This window comes from Nanorana parkeri, unplaced genomic scaffold (assembly GCF_000935625.1).
Source record: "Nanorana parkeri isolate BGI_ZX_2015 unplaced genomic scaffold, ASM93562v1 scaffold276, whole genome shotgun sequence".
Lineage (NCBI taxonomy): Eukaryota > Metazoa > Chordata > Amphibia > Anura > Dicroglossidae > Nanorana > Nanorana parkeri.
Window position 1 is genome coordinate 476791 of NW_017306544.1, and position 20568 is coordinate 497358.

At 43.3% G+C, this 20568-nt stretch overlaps 1 protein-coding gene across 2 annotated transcripts; it reads left to right on the forward strand.

Moving 5' to 3' along the window:
- The first annotated feature begins 218 nt into the window (after positions 1 to 218).
- On the forward strand, positions 219 to 12008 carry RBM15 (RNA binding motif protein 15). Of its 2 annotated transcripts, none has more exons than XM_018557260.1 (2): positions 219 to 2806; positions 11676 to 12008. In XM_018557260.1, exon 1 carries the CDS (start codon positions 275 to 277, stop codon positions 2798 to 2800), a length of 2526 nt encoding a protein of 841 aa, XP_018412762.1. In that variant the 5' UTR covers positions 219 to 274; the 3' UTR covers positions 2801 to 2806; positions 11676 to 12008. The 2 variants fall into 2 exon arrangements, with proteins under 2 accessions (XP_018412762.1, XP_018412763.1); XM_018557261.1 differs by having other exon boundaries at positions 11683 to 12008.
- Positions 12009 to 20568: the final 8560 nt, after the last annotated feature.

Sequence of the window (20568 nt, forward strand, 5' to 3'; positions counted from 1 at the left end):
TTTCCCTACCGTGTGTAGCCTAGCACCGCCGTGCTGACGACACACGCAACCCATCTCAAAACTACGAGCGCCAAGCTCCAGCGACGGACGTGACGCTTTAAGACGTACGGCGTGTCCCACCCAATTACCAGAGATTGACAGCTCAACCACCCAATGACCACCCTGGAAACGCTCCTCCCGGCCTATCGCCGTATAGGGTGTATACCTTCCTGCAAAAATTGCAAGATGGCGCTGAGAATCTCCGTATGAGGACACGATCCCTCCAGAATTTGCCATGAAAGGAAAGGATCGCTCCCCGGTTAAGGCCAAGCGGTCCCGGGGGGCGGAGGAGTCCTCTCGCGAACGATGCGGCAAGAAGCTAAGCTCGACCAGTTGCGACAGCGGCACTGCAGCCAAGAGCTCGGAGAGCAGCAGCAGCGGGCGGCGTGGCCTACACCTCGACAAGGGGCTCTCCGGCAATCGGGATTATGAGGCCTCGGCAAGAGCCCCCGGGATGCACACTTATGGGTCGCCTGTCGCCAGCAGCGGGAGCGGCGGCAGCAGCAAGGGCGCTGACGGCAGAGCAGGCGCTGTCCCTCGGAGCTCGGAGGGCCGCGGGGAGGCCGAGTACAAATCGCTGCGGATCAGTGAGCTGGGCTCGTCGCTGAGTGATGAGGCCGTGGAGGATGGGCTATTTCACGAGTTCAAGAAATTCGGGGACGTCAGCGTGAAAATCTCCCGCTCCGGAGACGAGCGGGTAGCCCTGGTGAACTTCCGGCGCCCTGAAGACGCTCGTGCGGCCAAGCACGCCCGGGGGAGGCTCGTTCTGTATGACCGGCCGTTAAAGATCGAGGCGGTGTACACTACAGGCAGCAGACGGCGGAGCCGATCACCCGGGGACAAGGAACCGTATAGCAGCTTGTCGGCTGGAGTGTCCTCCTTGGCCTCTCATCGGCACCCACATGGCCAGCGGGGCCTCTCCCCTGGAGGGCTTGGCTACAGGGACTACAGGCTGCAGCAGCTTGCTCTGGGCCGCTTACCCCCACCCCCTCCCCCACCGCTCCCCAGGGACCTGGACAGGGATAGAGACTACAATTTCTATGAGAGCCGGATACGGCCCGCTTACCCGCTAGACCCCCGTCTGAACATCCGAGAGGATGACAGTTCTGAGAATGACATAAGAGCCAACAGAACTCTCTTCCTGGGCAACTTGGACATCAATGTCACGGAGAGCGAGCTCCGCAGGGCTTTCGAGAGGTTTGGGACAATTACTGAAGTGGACATCAAACGTGCTACCAGGGGGCAATCCTCTACCTATGGATTTATTAAGTTTGAGAATTTGGACATGGCACAAAGAGCCAAACTGGCCATGTCTGGTAAACCTATCCTCCGCAACTGTATTAAAATTGGCTATGGCAAAGCTACCCCCACCAACCGCCTGTGGGTGGGCGGCCTTGGACACTGGGTGCCGATGGCATCCCTAGCACGTGAATTTGATAGATTTGGCACGATCAGGTCTATTGATTACCGCAAAGGAGACAGCTGGGCCTATATACAGTATGAGAGTTTAGATGCTGCCCAAGCCGCTTGTAGTCAAATGAGGGGTTTTCCCTTGGGGGGAGATCATAGGAGACTTCGGGTGGACTTTGCAGATACGGATCATGTTTATCAACCCCCTTACCTTCAACCCTTACCTTTACCCCATTATGACTTGGTGGGGGATGCTTTCGCCCCTAGGGCTCCGGATTCTCTTCGAGCCAGAGACCGTACGTCACCTTTATTGTACAGGGAAAGAGAAAGGGACTTGTATGGAGATTCAGACTGGGTGCCACTTCCCATTAGAGACAGAAATAGAGTACCTTACGGTTCTTTGGAAGCCTTAGACCGGAGAGTGGATGGCTGGTCTTTGGACAGAGAACGTGAAAGAGACGGAGTGAACAAAGAGCAGCCTAGGAAACGGAGACTAATTGACGAAGCTCGTCATGTGGACAGATCACCTGAAAGCGAACGTGCCAGGAAAAGACACTGTGCCAGTCCTGACCGAAGTCCTAATGGCAGTGGTGGTCGGGATGGCCGTTACAATGATACAGATCGTGCAAACAGCAGGACAGAGCAGCCCTCGCCTTCCAGGGATTGGCGAGGTAGCCTCGAGCGGGGAGTGGAAAGCAAGCATGATCGCAAAAACTCCAACTCTGTCGAAAGAGATCGGAAACATCGCATTGGTGACAATAAAAGTCCATTAAGAAAAGACGAGCGGCTTGAGTCCAGCAGTAAAGTGAAATCGCTGCAAAAGCAAGATGCAAACCAAAATCTCTGCTTGGCTTGGCAAGGGATGCTCCTGCTGAAAAACAGTAATTTTCCATCCAATATGCATCTACTTCAGGGCGATCTGGCGGTAGCAACTAGCCTGTTAATTGAGGGACCTACAGGCGGAAAGGTTGTCCAGTTAAAAATTACGCAAAGATTACGTCTCGATCAGCCCAAACTGGATGAAGTGACACGTCGCATCAAAGTAGCCGGACCCAATGGATATGCCGTTCTACTTGCTGTTCCTGGTACAACTGAGAGTAATTTTACCGGTGATCAAGCAAGTTCTACTCAACGTCCTTTGAGAAACCTGGTCTCTTACTTAAAGCAAAAGCAAGCTGCAGGGGTCATTAGCCTTCCTGTGGGAGGCACAAAAGATAAGGAAAACACAGGAGTCCTTCATGCTTTCCCTCCCTGTGAATTTTCCCAGCAGTTCCTGGATTCCACAGCTAAAGCCCTTGCCAAATCCGAAGATGACTACCTTGTTATGATAATAGTGCGCGGGGCATCCTAATTCAATGTTTGTATTCACCATACTCTGTTCTCTTTGTATTATGGGATACAGTACAACCTTTTTTTGTTATGGTATTGCTAATCCATTTTATGTGACGTGATATTGTGCCATGCCTAGCTGAAGTTTTGAAAACGTACTAACCTGTATTGTAGTACATTTTTTGTTTCCTTTTTTTTTAAGCAATTTTCTTAAGCAATTGTTCTGCCATAACAAAATGGTTTTCTGAATGCTTAAAAGTCATCTAGACATACTAGCTGTTGGCCTCTAAAGGTCTGATCATTTCCAATTTTTTTCCACCCCAAAATTTGCAACTTACCTTTCCAATCTGCTAAAAGTAAACGTACAGTTAAACTATGAACGGGCGATATGTTTTGTTTTATCTCCTAATAAGCTAGTTTACAGTGTAATGATCATATGACTTCAGAGTATCTACAGCCTAAATGTTTTTTTTTTTTTTTTTTTAATCTGTGTCCCATTCAAAAGATTTTTATCCATTTCCTGTCGTGAATGCACAGCAGGAAGTGAATCTCAGTAAATCTCCCTTTTGTGGCTTTTTTTTACTTTGCAGGGGAAGTTTCTCTTTAGCATGGTAAACGTGTTGAAACTGCAAAGAATAACCAATCATGTGCAAGGAAAATAAAAACAAAATATGTGAAGGGAATTTATCAAAACTGGAGCAGCTGTGCATGGCCACCAATCAGCTTCTCCTTTTTATTTTCAAATCTTAACTGAGAAAACAGAGGCAAGAAGCTGATTGGTTGCCATGTGCTGCTGCTCCAGATTTTGTCTGCTCCAGTTTTGATAAACTACCCCAAGTATGTTTGCATGCACATGGGTGGGTGTTTAGAAGCCAGCAGAGCTTCACCTCATTGACTAAACTAAGGGGAAACCTCCCCTGCAAAGTGAACAGCCTATTTGCCTTTAGTAAATCAACCCCCTCTGACTTCATTTATGCAAAGTGATAGACCCTAATGGTCTCGTGTCTCTTAATATTACAAACTCTTTGGCAGGGAACATTTTTCATCTTAATCAGGCAGCAATTAGGGTGACAGCGGGCCTTATTTTACAAAAAATGTCTCAATTGCCCATAGTTGCCTATCACATCTCATTTTTCAAACCTGCTCTAGAAAAATGTCGGGGAATTAAAAGCTATGCATCTGACGTTTCTTTTGCATAGTTTTTATGAACAAGGCCCAGTTCCAGTGTACTTAAAGTGAACCTACAATCCGATTTTTAAACTAAAAGGCCTGACAGTCACCACCAGATTTCAGCTATTATGTTTAGTAGCCAGAAAAGCGTTCTCTGGGCCTCTCTGAAACTGGCCTCGCTTGGTTTTTAGGGGTTTAACATCATACCTTGCTCGGCCATCTGCACCCTTTTGGCTAATTAGGGTGCCTCAGGGCATCTTTGCTGGACTGAATTGCAGTTGGTCAGTCTTTTAAATGTTTAAATGACTGACAGGATGTGTGTGTGTGTGTGTGTGTGTGTGTGTGTGTGTGTGTGTGTGTGTGTGTGTGTGTATGTATATATCATTTTTAAAAACAAAATTTTTGTAGCCAAATCCTGGCTGATTTATAATAGTTCTTTAGTTGTGAAAGTTTCCTGTATAGTCCGATAAGCTGGTATGACCAAGTAATAATTCTCAAGCTTCAGTTTTGCTTTTATCTATTCATAAGGGCTTGTTCACACCAAATGCAGACCAGATCTGCATGAGTTTCTGCACATGCAGTGGGTTGTGCCGTGTTTTTGATGCGTTCCGGGCTGTTTTTAGTTTAAAATGGGCTTTCAGTGTGTGCTAGGTCATTTGCATGCGTTCCAGCGCAGGTAAAATAGGGCTTGCTAAAGTTTGTTTACATGCTCTGGAACTGAACGCTGCGGTGTGAACTAGAGCCCAAAATACCATTGTAATACATTGAACGCAGTTTTGATCCGTTCTGTAACTGCTCTGCTCCTGGAATGACTGGAAATGTAGCAGTGTTGCTCACAGTAGCCTGTCACATTCCTTTTTCTGAAGGTTACAAAGTGAAGGCTAAAACATGGTTTCTTTCTTTCTCTCCAATTTGCAGAAAACAGTCCAATAAACAGCTGTTGGAGTGAATGTATCCATTTTAAATGATGCAATACTGTATAGAAGCTTGTTCATTCATATGTAGACAAGTGTCTCAGATCTTCAAGCTATTCCGACTGTCATTTCCTTGATTGTGGATAGGGCAGACCAGGATATTGCTGTCAATAATTAAATTCATATCCATTCCAGCTGTTGATACGTTTTGGTGTTGCTGAGAATATTGTTCACTTTACCTGCCAGCAGTTTTTGTAATCCCATTGCAGTAGATGATGTGATCCTGTTCCAGTGCTATTTTTGTGTAACTTTCCAGAGCCAGGAATCCTAACCTGTGGCCCAGATATCATGCACATTGAGATTGATATAACTGAAATTGTGATTAATATAAGCTATGGCAGGTGAGATTGCTATAGGTTAGTGTGTGCAGTCACACTTTGATGTCCCGTTTACACCCAAGAGTAACGTTACTAGCACACTATTGCACAATGCAGCTACCATTTGTTCCCATGTGCTTTGGCCATTAGATCCCACTTAAATGGAACTCCAGTACACCTACGGGCTGCTGTGTGCTATAGCATACGGTTCCGCAATAGTGTTTGTTGGTGAAAATAAGTACATGCACTACTTTTTTTTTTTTTTAAATCCAATGTGTGGTGTTGAGGTACCACATGCTGCATTGCAGCCCACAGAGGCTGGGGTGCCATTCAAGTCAATTGTAACGCACGCTAGGGGCATTGTACAATAGCGTGTGTTAATCGCAGGGTATTGTGCGATTAACACTGTGCTTTGGTGTGAACGGTCCCTAAAAGTCTAGACACATAGTACTGATTTATGAAAAGCGGTACTGCTCTAGTTGGGTCCCAAGAAGTGCTTTGGCCGAAGGTAATTGTGCTTCTTGACTTTTCCAAATTTGCAGATCCAGAATATTTTGTAAGTGCATTACATTGAGCCATTAGAATGGGCAATATGTGGTCTCCAAGCTGATAGTCAACCTGTAGCTTCAGTTTCGTACTGCATACCTGTGTGCTTGGGATATTTACTACCCCTGCACATTTTTGTGCTCTAGCAGGAAAATGTTTTTAGATCTATAGGAGACTTCCAGCTTTTCAAATATCACTGTTACAAACAGAAGGTTTAAAGTAGTCCTCTTCTATGCACCCCCCCCCCCTTACATAGTAAAGTCACGGTCCAAGATGACCTTTTGTTAATGGCAAAATCCAGAGTCTGAGTACCTCTTGTCACTTGACATGAAGTACATAAATCTGCATTGTGATCATTAAAGGATGTAGCAGGGCCGTGTACAGGTTTTTTTTTTTCTCTATAGTGCCCTAATGCAGAGCTACTTATGTCAAACTTGTGTAGTACAGTTGGTTATTAGTTCCTGTAAATACTTTTAGTATTTGACTTCTCTGAAATATATAACTTTTACCTAATATTCTTTTTTCAGATGTTAAAATCTTTTAAGTGAATACGAGTTATCCAGTTCTCCCAAATTGAATCCTGTGCAGTGTGGCACATAAACAGTTAAACCTTTAATCAGCTGTGTCACATTCCTATGATAGTGCATGTTTTTTTTGTTTTTCCTTTTTAGTATTGTAACTTGCATTTAACATATAATTAGAAGCTAGTAGGAATCTGGAGTCATCTAGTTGTGTTCTAGAAATGCTGAAACAGAAATCTTACTCAGATGCTCATACAATGGCCATTTCCTACCTCTTACTTAGCTTGCACCCATTTAAACCTTGTATATTTATCTTGTGAGCTTTCACTTCAGAGCATGACAGCCATTGTATAAGTGCTGCAATTGTCCTGTATTTATCTTAGTTTGACTGTATCCCATAATAGAGTCCAGGTTTTGTAGATGTGCGTAGTAAATGTAGACCAATATTAAACGAAATTGTGCACATATACTATAACGTACAGATTTAGTGAATTTGCCTATGTCTGTTTTTAAACTCATTGCAGTTAGATTCCTACGATTTACAATTCAAAGCTGTATGTTAAACACATTCATGTAGTTAAATGTGTTTGAAAGTAATTTTAAGCCTTCTGTTTTGTGTTTTAATGGAAAGAATTCAAGCTGTCCTGCAGTCCAATAAAACTCGGCACTACCTCTTCATTTAAAGTGAATCTGTCAGCCATTTTAGACATTTCACAGTTAAACTTCTGCCAAAGAGTAGGCACCACAGGATGCATGCTGAAAACTGTAATTGTACAGCCATGGTTTCAGGAGTCCTGCTGAGGGGCATCTGCCTGTTAAAGAACTATGAGGTGAGTGACAATCACTCATCCTCATAGTTCGAGCCGACATGTGACAATAAAACTGTCACACGTCGGCTCAATAGATCGGAGAGTGAGCGGACACATACCGTCGCTCGCTCACTTCTCGAACCTGTCCCTGCATAGAGCCGTGACTGTCACTCACGACTCCCTGCAGGCACCCCCCTCCCACTACAATGCTCCAGCGCTGACTGGAGGAACAGACGGGGAGGGGGCGGGTACAGCTTGGCTCTGCCTGTAGATAGGCAGAGCCAGCTGTCAATCACGCAGCTGAGTGGATCCAGACAGCATTGTCAGGATCCGTCCCGGCTGCAGTGGTCTCAGTATACCGTGAGCTGTAACTCGCGATATACTGAGCTTTGTGTCAGAGGAGGAGGTTAGTATATGTCCTCCCGTGACCCTTAAGAGAACTATGGGGAAAAAACACTTACCCCATAGTTCTCTTTTAAGATGACCTTATTGGCCACTAAGGCACTCATGTTGGACAGGGAAATGTCAAGTTGGCCATTCTTAGATCTGTAGTAAAAGTAGCAATGCCCCTCCAATATGTGAAACTAGTAAGGGCCCTAATGAGAGGCATCCTGTGGTATCTGCTCTTAGGCAGGACTTAGATTATGTTTCTGATTTTTGCAGTCACATTTGAGAATCGAACCCCTATATGTTTGTGCTCCCATTTGCACAACATAACCTAAAAAAAATTAAATATATATTTCTTACCTACCTATTCTAGTTGAAAACTGGATTATACACAGGACTGCAAGCTATTTTGAACAATTTCAGAGCAAAGTCAGTTTCCCCTCATTAACATACAATACAGAATCCAAACCTCAATATCTTTAACTCTTTTTTATTAGGAGGACAAACCGTGTTCAAATCTAGTTTCCAGCTTCTAATGAGATCTGCCAGCACAGTACAAACAACTCCTCTGCACCCAAATTGATATTTCATAGTAGATGCGAGGTAGGATTTTTACACAAGTAAAAAGCACTTAGTCATTTTTTAAATATTTAATATATGCTATGTAAATTGGAAGCATGTAACATATATGAAGTCTGTGTTCTACCAATTTGACTGCAAAAGCGAAAATACTTAATAGTGCATCTAAACCCAAGAACAAAAAGGTTGTATATTGCAGCTTACCAGCCCTTAGAAGTAGTGACTACAGTCGTTTTCTTTTTTACCTGGTGATCCTGCAAGTAACAGACTTGTGTCCGAGTGACATTGTTCACTCCCTCTACTGCAGCTATGGAAAGGCAGCCTGTCACCCTGACATAGGGAAATGATAGAAGACTTTACTCTCTCCTCACCATGCACGGCTGATGACAACCCTTAAAGTGATTCAGGAGTGAAATCTTTAACATTCATTAAAATACCTCTAACAAAATGTATCTTATTTATCTTTCACTCGGCTGTAGATCCTCAAATCCTCTTTGAATTGGTGCTGACACTGTCCTTCCTTCTGGAGGGTGGCTACTTTTGCTCCCCATGGTCCCTGTGTGTGTTGTAAAGTAGCCACCGCTCCAAGCTCATTCCCGTGCTGAACTACAATCTCAGGTTTAGGTTACTGATTTGTATTCGGATTGTAATCCATCACAGGAGCGAATATGGAGCGGTGGCTACTTTACAACACACACACACACACAGACCATGGGGAACAAAAGTAGCAACCCTACAGAAGGAAGGACAGTGTCACCACCAATTCAGAGTGATACACAAATAAGCTACATTTTTTTGTTAATGGTTAAGGTACTTGAATGCACTTTTAAGATTGAACTCCTGAGTTTAGTGTCCCTTTAGGATAAAACTGTGGAGTGTATTGGAACCAGTGAAAATCACTGAATATCTTACAGGATCAACGGGTATTTTTGTACTTCAAAAACTGAAAAAACACTTTCAATTGTATATTTAATAGGCCAAGAGAGCGCAGATAAGAGAAGTTTATGGTTGTTTACAGAAACTTTAAAAGCTTTTAAGTTGAAAGCGATAGGCTTACTTTAAATTCAAGAATTCATCAGCCCTTGTTCACATTAGAACAGCTTAAAATCCTAACACCTTAGCATTTGTTGTATAAGGTGGATGTGTATCAGACTGATCAAAATTAAATTTTAAGGTATCTTTGTGGACAAATGGTGTTGTGTTTATGAAACGGGTGCTGAGCAATCAAGCCTTTTAAATGCTGATCTTGTACAATGTAGAGTTATTTTTTCCTCTTAGAGCTTGTTCACACCGCTGTGCATTGAAAACAAATGCATCTTCAAGCCTCGCCCTGCATTTTGCATGCAGCAATGGATGGAAAAGTGTTTTATGTAATGCATGCAATTTGCTTGTGTTTTGAGTGCATGGTGGGTGCACAAGCCCTAAAATAAGTGTTTTTTTTTTGTTTAAGCAGGAAGCTTCTTATTCTGCACCATATGCACCTTTTCTAAATGGTACTAATTAAGCAAATTTTTTCCTGACATTTTCTGTTCCTAATATGGTTTAGAATCCCATAATTCATGATGAATGGGCTGCTAATGCACTGCAGTTGACGACATTGCACAATGCAGTGCTCCACAATGAAACCGCTATGCTGGGTTAACATGTACTTCACGCACTCGAAGGGTTAAATACTTCCAATGGCTAGAAAATAGAATTGGCAGCTGTTCAACACGCAAACCACTGGAAAGGTAAGGATTTTTTTTTCTTTTGCAGAGTAAATATTCATACATCTCCAGTGTCCCTTGTGTGGGAAAGTTGTCACTTCTCTGCTTCCTGGCTGTTGGAGGTAATCAACCCTTTTGGTGGGTTGAATACCTGTTACTGTAGCTGCACCAAGGAGGAGGCCAGCAGGAGGAAGCACAGCATATGGTGGTGGAGCAGGTGTTCCTCAGAAGTGTGGAATACATGCAGCAGCCAGGAGCCCATGGGCTGCCTTGTGTTTAGAAGTCGCCCTGTGATGATGGGGTCACTTTTATGTGCTGCTATCGCTCAGGTAAGCACTCAGATGACTCATTTTTAGAATGGGCAGGTATCGTCCCATCTGACACCCCAAATCTTGTGTACAAATGGGAACATAAAAAAAAAAGCCAGGAGGGTCATGCTGTACTGGCCAATGAGGCTTGCAATACACGTTAAGAAGTCTTCATTGACAATACTGTTGATGGAGCGCAATATATAAGGCAATGCTGCCTACGGCTGGCCGTATTTACATGGCTTTTGTTTTTTTCCCCTCTGCTCGCGCATGCTACTGACGCTTGTGAACAGCCATTAGCGGCTGTTACATACAAGGGTTCGGGCGGCTCTATAGCCGTCTGATCGCTTGTACGGTGGCCAACAGGGTTTGTTCCCTCCACATTTACCTGCTATTCCGGGCTCTGCGGGCCTGGGACAGGCTCTGCATTTGGATCGGAGCAAGATCCGCTGATCTCTGAATGTGGTAGTTGTGTGTATTACACTTCCGCATTCAACTGTCATTTCTCTGGCTGCTATAACCAGAGAAGAAGCTGGTAAAGCAGATCTCTGCTTCATCAGCTTCATTGGGGGTCCCCAGGTGACAGGGGTCTTGGAGACCCCTGATGTCTCCATAAAGAGGACATGTCAATGTGCCTGTGCTATCACGTAGGGGGTTATTAGCCCCCTATGTGATAGCAATAACATTTACATGTAAAAAAAGTCCCCCGCCCCCACGTATATGCATGTACAAATAGACGTGTTGGGTGTGCGCCACACGAATGTTGCAGTGTGAGCAATAATTCTAGGGCCATCAATCATTGATAACACTAAACTGATGAGTGATAAAAGCTTTTAAATTGTTGCCTATGGGCTATTTTGGGTATTGTATTTATATTGCAATTTCACAGGGCATGCAATTTTAAGCCTTGACATGTTTGGTGTCTATTTACTAGCCATGACACATATATATATATATATATTACAAAAAAAATTGGTTAGCAATAAATGTTTCATCACATATTGTAGGGGAAACAGGTTTTTTTTTTCTAAAATTAAATTTTTTCCTTTTTAATATAGCAAAAGAAAGCTCTGTGTCCCCAAAACATTATATAAAATGAATTTCAGTACAGCGTTGTATGACAGAATAAATGTCAGTCAAAGTACCACAGCGCTGAAGACTGAAAAATGGCCTGGACAGGAAGGTCTTCAATTGGTTAAAGTGAAACTGTACTTGGGATAAATAAAGTATGAAGCGATGCTCTTGTTCCTTATGGTGCATGCTTTTTATTGAAACCATTTTATCTTTGAAATTGAAACCATTTTGGGTCGTATGGTGCAGAATATATGCATTTGTATGAAGTGTCTGAAGGAAAAATAGTCTTTAGCCATAACTGCTAATGTGTTTTTTCCCTTCTAAGTGCTTTCTGTGCAATATAGAAAAAAAAAAACTATCAGTTATCTAGAGCTAACTGTTCCCTCCAAACATTTTTATGCATAAAGCCTTTCAAAATGAATGTGATGTTTGCAACACTCCATGTTGATGTTTTGCTTGAGTAGTTGGTACTATTTTAACATGTAACCAATTTCCCCTCTGTACAGCTGGAAGCTGGGAAAGGAAGATTCTGATCTTCACAGAGCTGTTAACAGTGGAACTTTGGATGACAAGTTTCTGTTTAGGACTTGCACATTTTACTACTTGGCAGCCCAAATCAAAATATTCGTATTGTGTATCTGCTATTGTGATGCCAATTCCCGTGTTTTAAGTGAAAAACGTGATGACTACATTACTTTGTACTGTATTCACAAGATTTCTGGAAAGTGAGGCATTACCCTTTTCTGGCGCTCACAACGTAACATAATGGTCATTGAAACAGTGCACAGTTCAACTGATTTTGTTTTCATTCTCAATAAATTTCTTTTGAGGAAAATGTCTTTCTGCCTGGAAGTGAATTGCCGACAGCCATCAGCCCATTTTGGTTAAGGGTACATTGTTCCTGATCACTTGAATAGTAGAACAAATTGATGTTTCACACTCCACAGGAAGTAAACCGTTGACACGCGTATTTTAATAGTTTTTTTTTTTTCTTTTTTACATTTTGTGTTGTACGAGTGGAATAACCTAGTTCCGTTTCTATATCAGTTTTATTTTTGGTAAAAGGATCATATGGCTGCTCATGCTCCTTAGGAGGGATCCATGATTTTACTGCAAGACACAGAAAAAAAAAAAAATCTACTTGTTCGTTGTGCCCTGTTGCGGAAAATACAGTAAAATCGTTTGATTTGTTTGTGTCAACCAGAGTGATCACAATCCGTTTTCTTTTTAATTTCGAAGTTTAAGTCACATTTGCTTGCAGCAATCAAACCACAGCAATCCATCTCCATAGAAAATATATTTAAAAAAAATAAACAGATTGAAGAAGCATCCACTTCTGGGATTTGAGCACTCTTGTGTTAGAGGTGTTAGTCTTGCTGTGCGTCACCAATTTATAATTCTTCCTTCTAAGTGGTCACTTGGCCATTTGGGAAGGATTCTAACACACTGGATGTGCATTCATTCTTGTTTACTTTTAACATGAGGAACGGCAGTGTGTGCCTTACATTTCAGATTTAAGGTCAAGCATGAATTCTCTGGAACCTTCATCAAAAAACGAATTTTCTGCAGCCTTCTGTGCCAGGTTTTTCAATATTCTGTTACAAGAGCATAGCATGTGGCTGCAGGAAGCTATGGCATTTGGCATGCCATGAAGATTATTTGAAGTCTCAAGTCTCCTTGCTTCTGGTTTTTGCTCAGAATACCAGTGACAAAGGTGAAATCTCATGTGCTGACCACTCCCGGATGACGAGGATAGGTGCTGGCTGAGAATCCAATTGAACAGTCTGCTGCTAGGGACAGGTGAATATCGACAGGAGTGTTCCCAAGGAAATCTCTTGTACAAAGGTAAGGTAGTGACAAATCAAGCCATAAATAAATAAGTTGTATTGTATTTTGAAGGTCGTGTTCTTAGGTCGGTACCCTTTGGGTCCGGGTTCCATAATCCGTTTTTGCTAAATGTAATACTTTTTTTCTCAAAAAATAAATCAAAGGGTGTGCAGCCCCAAACAAATATTTGAAGGCATTAGAATCTTGGGGCCACAAAAAATTAAGACTAGTATCCATGTTCTAAATTACACAACCTAATTGTTAACCGCATTCTTTCCAACGACTTCTTTATGATAAAGCAGAACTTCAGACAGGTATAAAAACTTGAATTCCATCTTTTGTTATGAAATGTGTATTTAAAGTGTGAAATCTGTACAATCTCACAAACCTCTGAGGATAGGTTACTAGTACTGTGGGTCAGTTGGGAACTATTGTATTGCACAATGCTACCATTAAAGTCTCTTCAGGCATGAGGGTTGGGAGGTGTTTAGTAAAGTGAACAGGCATGGAACATGGAAGGTTAGATAGCTCATGCTATTTCTGAATTTCCAGGTCTGATTTTCATGTTAGTGTCTCACATATTGAAACCCATGGGGACAACTTGCATTTTAAGTTACAGCAAGCTGTTAATTTTTTAGAGGTGCACTGAAATTAACATTTCAAAACCAAAATTGTAAAAAGTCAGACCGAAACCAGAAATGTTTATTTTAACTTTTTCAAAGTTTTTATTAATTTTTTATTAACTTTTTAAATATTTTGTATCTTTTTTACTTTTAGGGGCTTCGGGGAAATATTAGGGGTCTAAACAGACCCCTGATATTTCCCTTTTTAAAATCGAAAGAGATTGAGGACACAGAGTCCTCAATCTCTTTTCTGTATCCCCTGTTATATATGAACAGGAATCATCTATACTAAGTGTTCCTGTTCATTCATAACATGAGGACAGAGTATGTTTACTATAACCACATTCATTCATAATTGAGGACACCGTAATCATACTATGTCCTCAATTGTTTACAAACAGTGATCACTGAGTCCTTGTTCTCCGCTCTCCATCCTGACAGCTGTCACAGAAGGATGAGCAAGCGGAGCTAAGCCTGCTGTGACAGCGCTGGCCGTCTCTGCCCACACACCGCTCTCCTGATCTGTGACGGGAAGCTGAGCGGTGCGGGAAGGAGAGATGCCGGCCGCTCACATCGCTCTCCTCCCGCAGCGCTCGGCCGCCTGTGACAGTTTCTTCCTCCCTGCTGGGACACAGAGCAGCGCCCAGCAGGGAGGAGAGGAAAAAAATGGATGGACCGCTGCACCGGCCAGAAAATTGCACTTTTGGCATTATGTTATGTTAAAGTGGAAGGAAATGCTGGGGAGCAATATACCAGTTTAATTATTGATCCCCCCTAATCTGTTCTTCCTGCAGACGTTTTCTTGGCATCTAATTTTTTATTATTTTAATGTGTTTGCCTGACTGCACAGCTTCTGCACTGTGAGCTTTGTCAGTACAACAACATCCTGGGACTATAGACGCTGGAGCTTTTTAGGTCACGTGACCGATTACCAAAAATGTGAAAAGTTTATTTAGATGCCGATTTTAGAGAGAAAAAAAAAAAAACACCTATAGGGAGTATTACAGCAAAGGGGTATTAACATTTGAAGGAGAATTCATATGTTAACCTTTGCAGTGCCCCTGCACTCAAAGGGTTAACTGCTCATTTGTGTCTAGGGAAGGAAATACAAAAACTCACCTTATGCTCAGCCGACTTGCTGTTAGACTGCTCCTTTCAGGTCTCTACTCCACCGCTGCAACTGTCTAATGATCCTCGAGTCGTCGCATCCAATACACTGGGTGGATTTTATCAATGTTGTTGCATCATCAGCGTCTCCCAAACTGTCATATCCCTTATTTCTAGTGCACATAGCGACAGATTTATCTGAGTTTGTTTTATTCCTAAATGCCTTCATAAGGAGAATTGTCTCAAAACTCACCAATTGAAGTAGCGCGTGTTCCAGGGATGTGCAATTGCACTATGGGCAGGAGGTGCGTTGGGGATGCAATTGATGTAAATAAGCACCACAACGCACATCCCGCAGTAGAGTTTTTCAGACCGAAGCCAAAAATGATGCTTCCCGGTCATCAGTTTAGCGTTGGCCATGAATATTGGCCTGAGAATTATTGCTCTCACTCCGGCACAAGCGTATGTATGTATGTAGGTGCACATGACTCGACTAAGTTTCTGTTAGTATGCACGCGTTCTCGGAGGGTATTTTTAATTTAATTTTTTTACACTTCATTGCTATCACATGGGGGTGGGGGGGCTGAGGCAGGTGAATGTAAACACAGCAGGCAGTGGCTGGGAGCAATAGCCAACCTGCTATTGGCTATTGCAATTTACAATAGTCAATAGCAGTCTGACTATTGCTCCCAGCCACTGGATGGGAGATTTGACGCCGGCAGAAGAGAAGACAATGCAGAGGCACAGTGGTCTCTTGTCCCCGCTGCCTCTGCTGATACAGGCAGGGATTGAAAGGGACACAGATCGATGCAACGGGAACCTGCAAGGAGGACGGGGAGCAGAGTGGCGACGGCTGTGGATTCAACTAAAATCAACTTGAAAAATTTTAGCGTGTCTCACCAGTCAGTCAAAAATGTCACCAGTCGGCATGACCGGACTATAGCCTTGCAATTTATGTTAACATTTTTTGGGGACAGATAAAGCTTTCTTTTGGTGGTATTTAATCACCACTGGGGTTTTTAATTTTTTACTATATAAAGAAAAAAGTACTGTACATTTCGGGGATAAAAAAGTTTTCCCTACGTTATGTTAAACATTTATTCTTACCCATATTTTTGGGAAAATATAAAAGACGGGGTCACATCAGGTAAATAGACGCCAAACATGTCAAGCCTTAAAATTGCACACGCCCGCAAAATGACAGAAAACGACAACTCCCAAAATTGGCCATAGGCAACGATTTAAAGCGTTTTATTGCTCATCAGTTTAGTGTTATCCGTGATTTAACTTAAAATACACTTCTTTTTTTTTTTTTTTTTTACACCTAACTTTATTGCCATCACATGGGGGGGCTAAGAAGCCAATTTACATGACCGGTCCTCTTTATGGAGACAGGGGTCTCCCAGGCACCTAGGGACCCCCAGAGGAGCTGATGAAGCAGAGATCTGCTTCTGTAGCTGGTAATGACAGCAGAATGCGGAAGTGATGTAATATACATAACTTCCTGCATCCGGGGACCTGGAGAAGAGATCAGAGGGAGATCTTGTACCAACCTCCCTTTGATCTCCTGACACAGAGCAGCCGTGCTGGTCCCGGCAGCACCGAGCACAGCGGATCTCTGGACCGGCAATGGCAGTGACAGAGGCTGCGGGGAGCTGAGGGGGAAAACCGCAGCTAATACAAGTGATCAAGAGACGCCCTGTCACTTTAATGTAAAGCTCCCGTCCAGTTGTTTCATTACAACGGCCGGCTGGGAAGCTACTCCGCCTCCGGCGTTCTCTCGTCACAGACGAGAGGACGAGCAGATTTTTCAAGCCCTGATCATCGATTTAATTGATTTAGTTGTTGCAGCATTACCCACTGCAAGCTCCATTCAATTAGCTGCAAGCACAGTTTGGGTATTCTGCAAGAAGCCAGCGGCCACTGTCTGAATAGAAAGCCCACACTGTGTGGCTGGAGGAATCGCCTACAGGTTGAACGAAAAAAATGTGTACCCTGCTTTACTTTTGAGCAGTTTAAAAGTGACAGTAAAGGGTCAAACTGAGGGACAGACTAAGCTTCTTAACATACAATGGTTATAAGTCTTTAACCCTTTGTTGTAAACTAGGTTTGAACAGTTCCAACTAAAAATGAAACACGCCTGCACAGTACAAACGGTTAGAGTACACTTCACTTCCTACAGCCCCCTCCTTAACATTACATAGGGGGACGCTAGGTAGGATTTTTAAGCCAGTAAAAATCACTTAAATGTAAGCAGCAAGTTGTAAACATTATATTAAAGGAGAGTTAAGGGGTGAGTGAAAAACACTCATTCCCATAACTCAAGCTGACCTGTGACACTGAAGCTGTCACAGGTCAGATCTATTGATCGAGAAGTGAGCGAACACATATTGCTGAATTCCCGATCCTCTCTCTGCAGAGACTGGAGGAACGGACAGGGGTGGGGGTGAATGTATCAAAGAAAATTGCAAAAGTGTGAATAGGCCCTATCAAAAACCTGGGTGGCAGTACAAACGTGACGGGTTCTTACCTTTCCTCAGTCTATCCGAAACAAAGGGGGAAAAAAAAAAGGTTTTGGATAGATATGCCCTGTAAGGTGTTGCTTAACTTTACAGAAACTTGCCATTAAACTGTATCTAAACCCAAAAGCAAAAATGTCATGTATTGCAGTTTTTCCCTTTTTTTTTATTTTTACTAGGGATGCATCGATATATCGGTCGCCGAAACATATCGGCCGAAAATGGCACTTTTGGCATAATGCCGAAAGAGCCATGTTTCGGCCGATACTTCGGTGCATCCCTGCTTTCTTTTCTCCCCGCTGGGCGCTGTTCCAGCGGGGAGAAAAGAAAGTGACAGCCGGCCGAGCGCTGCAGGACGAGAGCGCTGTGAACGGCCGGCGTCTCTCCTCCCACACCGCTCAGCCGCCTATCACAGTCCGGCAGAGCAGTGTGGGGGCGGAGACAGCGCTGTCACAGGAGGCTGGGCTTTCCTCTCTACACCGCTCGATCAGCCTCCTGGGACAGCGTGTCAGAGAGAAAAGCAATGTACACACACTCAGTGATCAGTGATCGCTGAGTGTGTGTACATAATTAAGGATAGGGTGTGTTAACTATATCCTCAATTATGAGTGAATGGGAGTGATCTACATCACCCCCATTCATTCATAATTGTACTTATAGTAAACAAACAATGTTCTCATGTTTATCAATGAACAGGAACACTCATATAGGATTCCTGTTCATTGATAACAGGGGACACAGAAAAAGAGATTGAGGACTCTGTGTTCTCAATCTTTTTCTATTTTAAAAGGGAAATATCAGGGGTCTGTTTAGACCCCTAATATTTCCCCGAAGCCCCTAAATGTAAAGTAAAAAATATTTAATAAACGAATTAATAAATAAAAATGAATATACATTTTTTTAAAAGTTTATAAAAAATAAAATATTGAAAAAATAAAAAACATTTTCGGTTTCGGCCTGACATTTTTTTTTTTTTTATTTCGGTTTCGTTTCGGTTTTAAAATTTCCATTTTGGTGCACCTATAATTTTTACCTGGTGATCAGACCATTCAGACCTGAGCTCTCCAGCAAAAGTGGCAGATGGAGGTTTGAGACCATTTCAGCCTGACTGCTTACAAGGGTCAGTGTATTTCCTTTTGTGTATAACCTTTTATCCCAAAGGAAACATGTTGCTTAAAAAGTCTTAGCTGGAGTTCAGATTTCATTTGTTAGTGAAGTCCATCTAAATCTACTTGTGCATCGCTCTCCACAAATTGACAGTGCTGCTGTCCAAGGGTGGCTCTATTGCTCCCCCAAAGGGTAGAGCCAGCAGTAAGTGTGTTGCTGGCTGGATCACCAGGTGAACAGGTGGGGGGGGGGAAAGCCTAAAAAAAATAATGCAGACACAACAATTAGTGATGGGTAAGCTGCAATATATATGTTTGGCTGGCTTGATGCTGATTGGCCAGGAAGCCAGCTTCCTAGCCAGTCAGCATCGACCCGGCTTCCTGGCCAATCGGGAAGCCGGGCCGCGATTCATTACCCACTGCAGGGCTTCCTGATTGGCCGGGAAAGCAGCTCCATGTTCCCTCGAAGCACTGCGGGTCAGAGGAAGTCTTTTTCTGACCAGAAGTTCTGGTATCGGCATACCTATTGAAGCATTTGGGTGAGTAGGAGTACTCGGCCAAATACTCTACCGATACTAGTACCGGTGCATCCCTAATGCACCGATACTATTTTTTGTTTTCTACACAAAGTTGCCCATTAATAAGCTATATCTAACACACAGTATAGGCATCCTTAGAATTACACCCAAAAACCCATTCAGCTACTCCTCCCAAGTATGGGGGATACCACATTTGTGAAACTTTTTAGCACCCTAGCCGCATAGAGGGGCCCAAAACCCAAGGAGCACCATGAGGTGCATCAAGGGCATAAATTACACATCTGACTACCTATTGCAATTTTGGAGGCCCTAAAGTGCCAGGCCAGTAGAAACACCCAGAAAATGACCCCATTTTGAAAAAGCGGACACCCCGAGGTATTTAAAACGTTTTTTTTAAATGTATTTTGCTACAAGTTTTTAGAAAATAAAGAAAAAAATTAGTTTTTTCTTCAGTTTCTAAAAACGTGTGGCAAAAAACGAAATAATCAAACTCACCATGCCTCTTAATAACTGGGGGTGTCTGCTTTCCAAAATGGGGTTATTTTGTACTGGCCACTCTATGTGGCTAGGCTGCTAAAAAGTCTTGCATTCGTGGTATCCCCCATACTTGGGAGGAGAAACAGAATGTGTTTTTGGGTGGAATTCTAAGGATGCCTTTGCTGTGTGTTAGATATATCTTGATAATGGACAATTTTGTGTAGAAAAATACATTGCTCTAATCGAATTGTTGCTGAAATGTCAATCTCATTGTTTTATATCTTGTCCTGGACATTGTAGCAGAATATTGGGGCATGTGATGGATTGGGTGTGTAGACCAGTATGCATAAAAGGAGATCTATGAGGTGAGTGATTTTCACTCATCCTCAGAGCCGACGTGTGACAATGAAACTGTCGCATGTCAGCTCTATAGAGCGGGAAGTGAGCAGAAACTTCCCTCCGATCCGCTCACTTCCCGATTATCTCCCTGCAGTGAGTGGTGACTGTAAGTCACCGCTCCCCACAGTGATTCCACCCCTCCCCTCTCCGATCCTCCAGAGCTGAGTGGAGGAACGAACGGGGGAGGGGTTGGGCACAGCTGTCTCTGCCTCTAGATGGGAAGAGCCTGGGTGGGGATGAGCGGCACTACTGACTACTGGCCCCTGCATGGGGATGAGCGGCACTACTGACTACTGGCCCCTGCTTTCAATAGGTTCATACTCTGATCGAGAATCTGACAGGGAGGCCTCTCAGTCACTCTTATCTGACATTCTGAGAATTTGAAATGCCTCACTGCTGTACATTTTTTTTGGGGGGGGACATTTTTAGTAGTGAGTATACTGCTGGCACTGGATAACACTGGTATTTGGATGTGCTGTACTGATAACTGATTTGTGCTGCAAATGTGGAAATGATACTGCAGTTACACTAATAGCAGGGATTCCCCCCCCTCCCCTGTCCGATCCTCCAGCGCTGACTGGTGGAACGGACGGGGGAGGGGGAGGGTACAGCAGTGTCTGCCTCTAGATAGGCAGAGCCAGCTGTCACTCACACAGCTGGGTGGACAGTAATGTCGGGATCTGTCCCAGTTGCGGCGTCTCTATATACCACGAGCTGTAGCTTGCGATATACTGAGCTTTGGGTCAGAGGAGGACGCTAGTTTGTCCTCCCGTGACCCTGAGGAGAACTATGGGGAAAAACA

What these genes read in the sequence shown, in the direction of transcription:
- RBM15 (XM_018557260.1), top strand. Translation starts at nt 275, where the DNA reads ATGAAAGGAAAGGATCGCTCCCCGGTTAAGGCCAAGCGGTCCCGGGGG.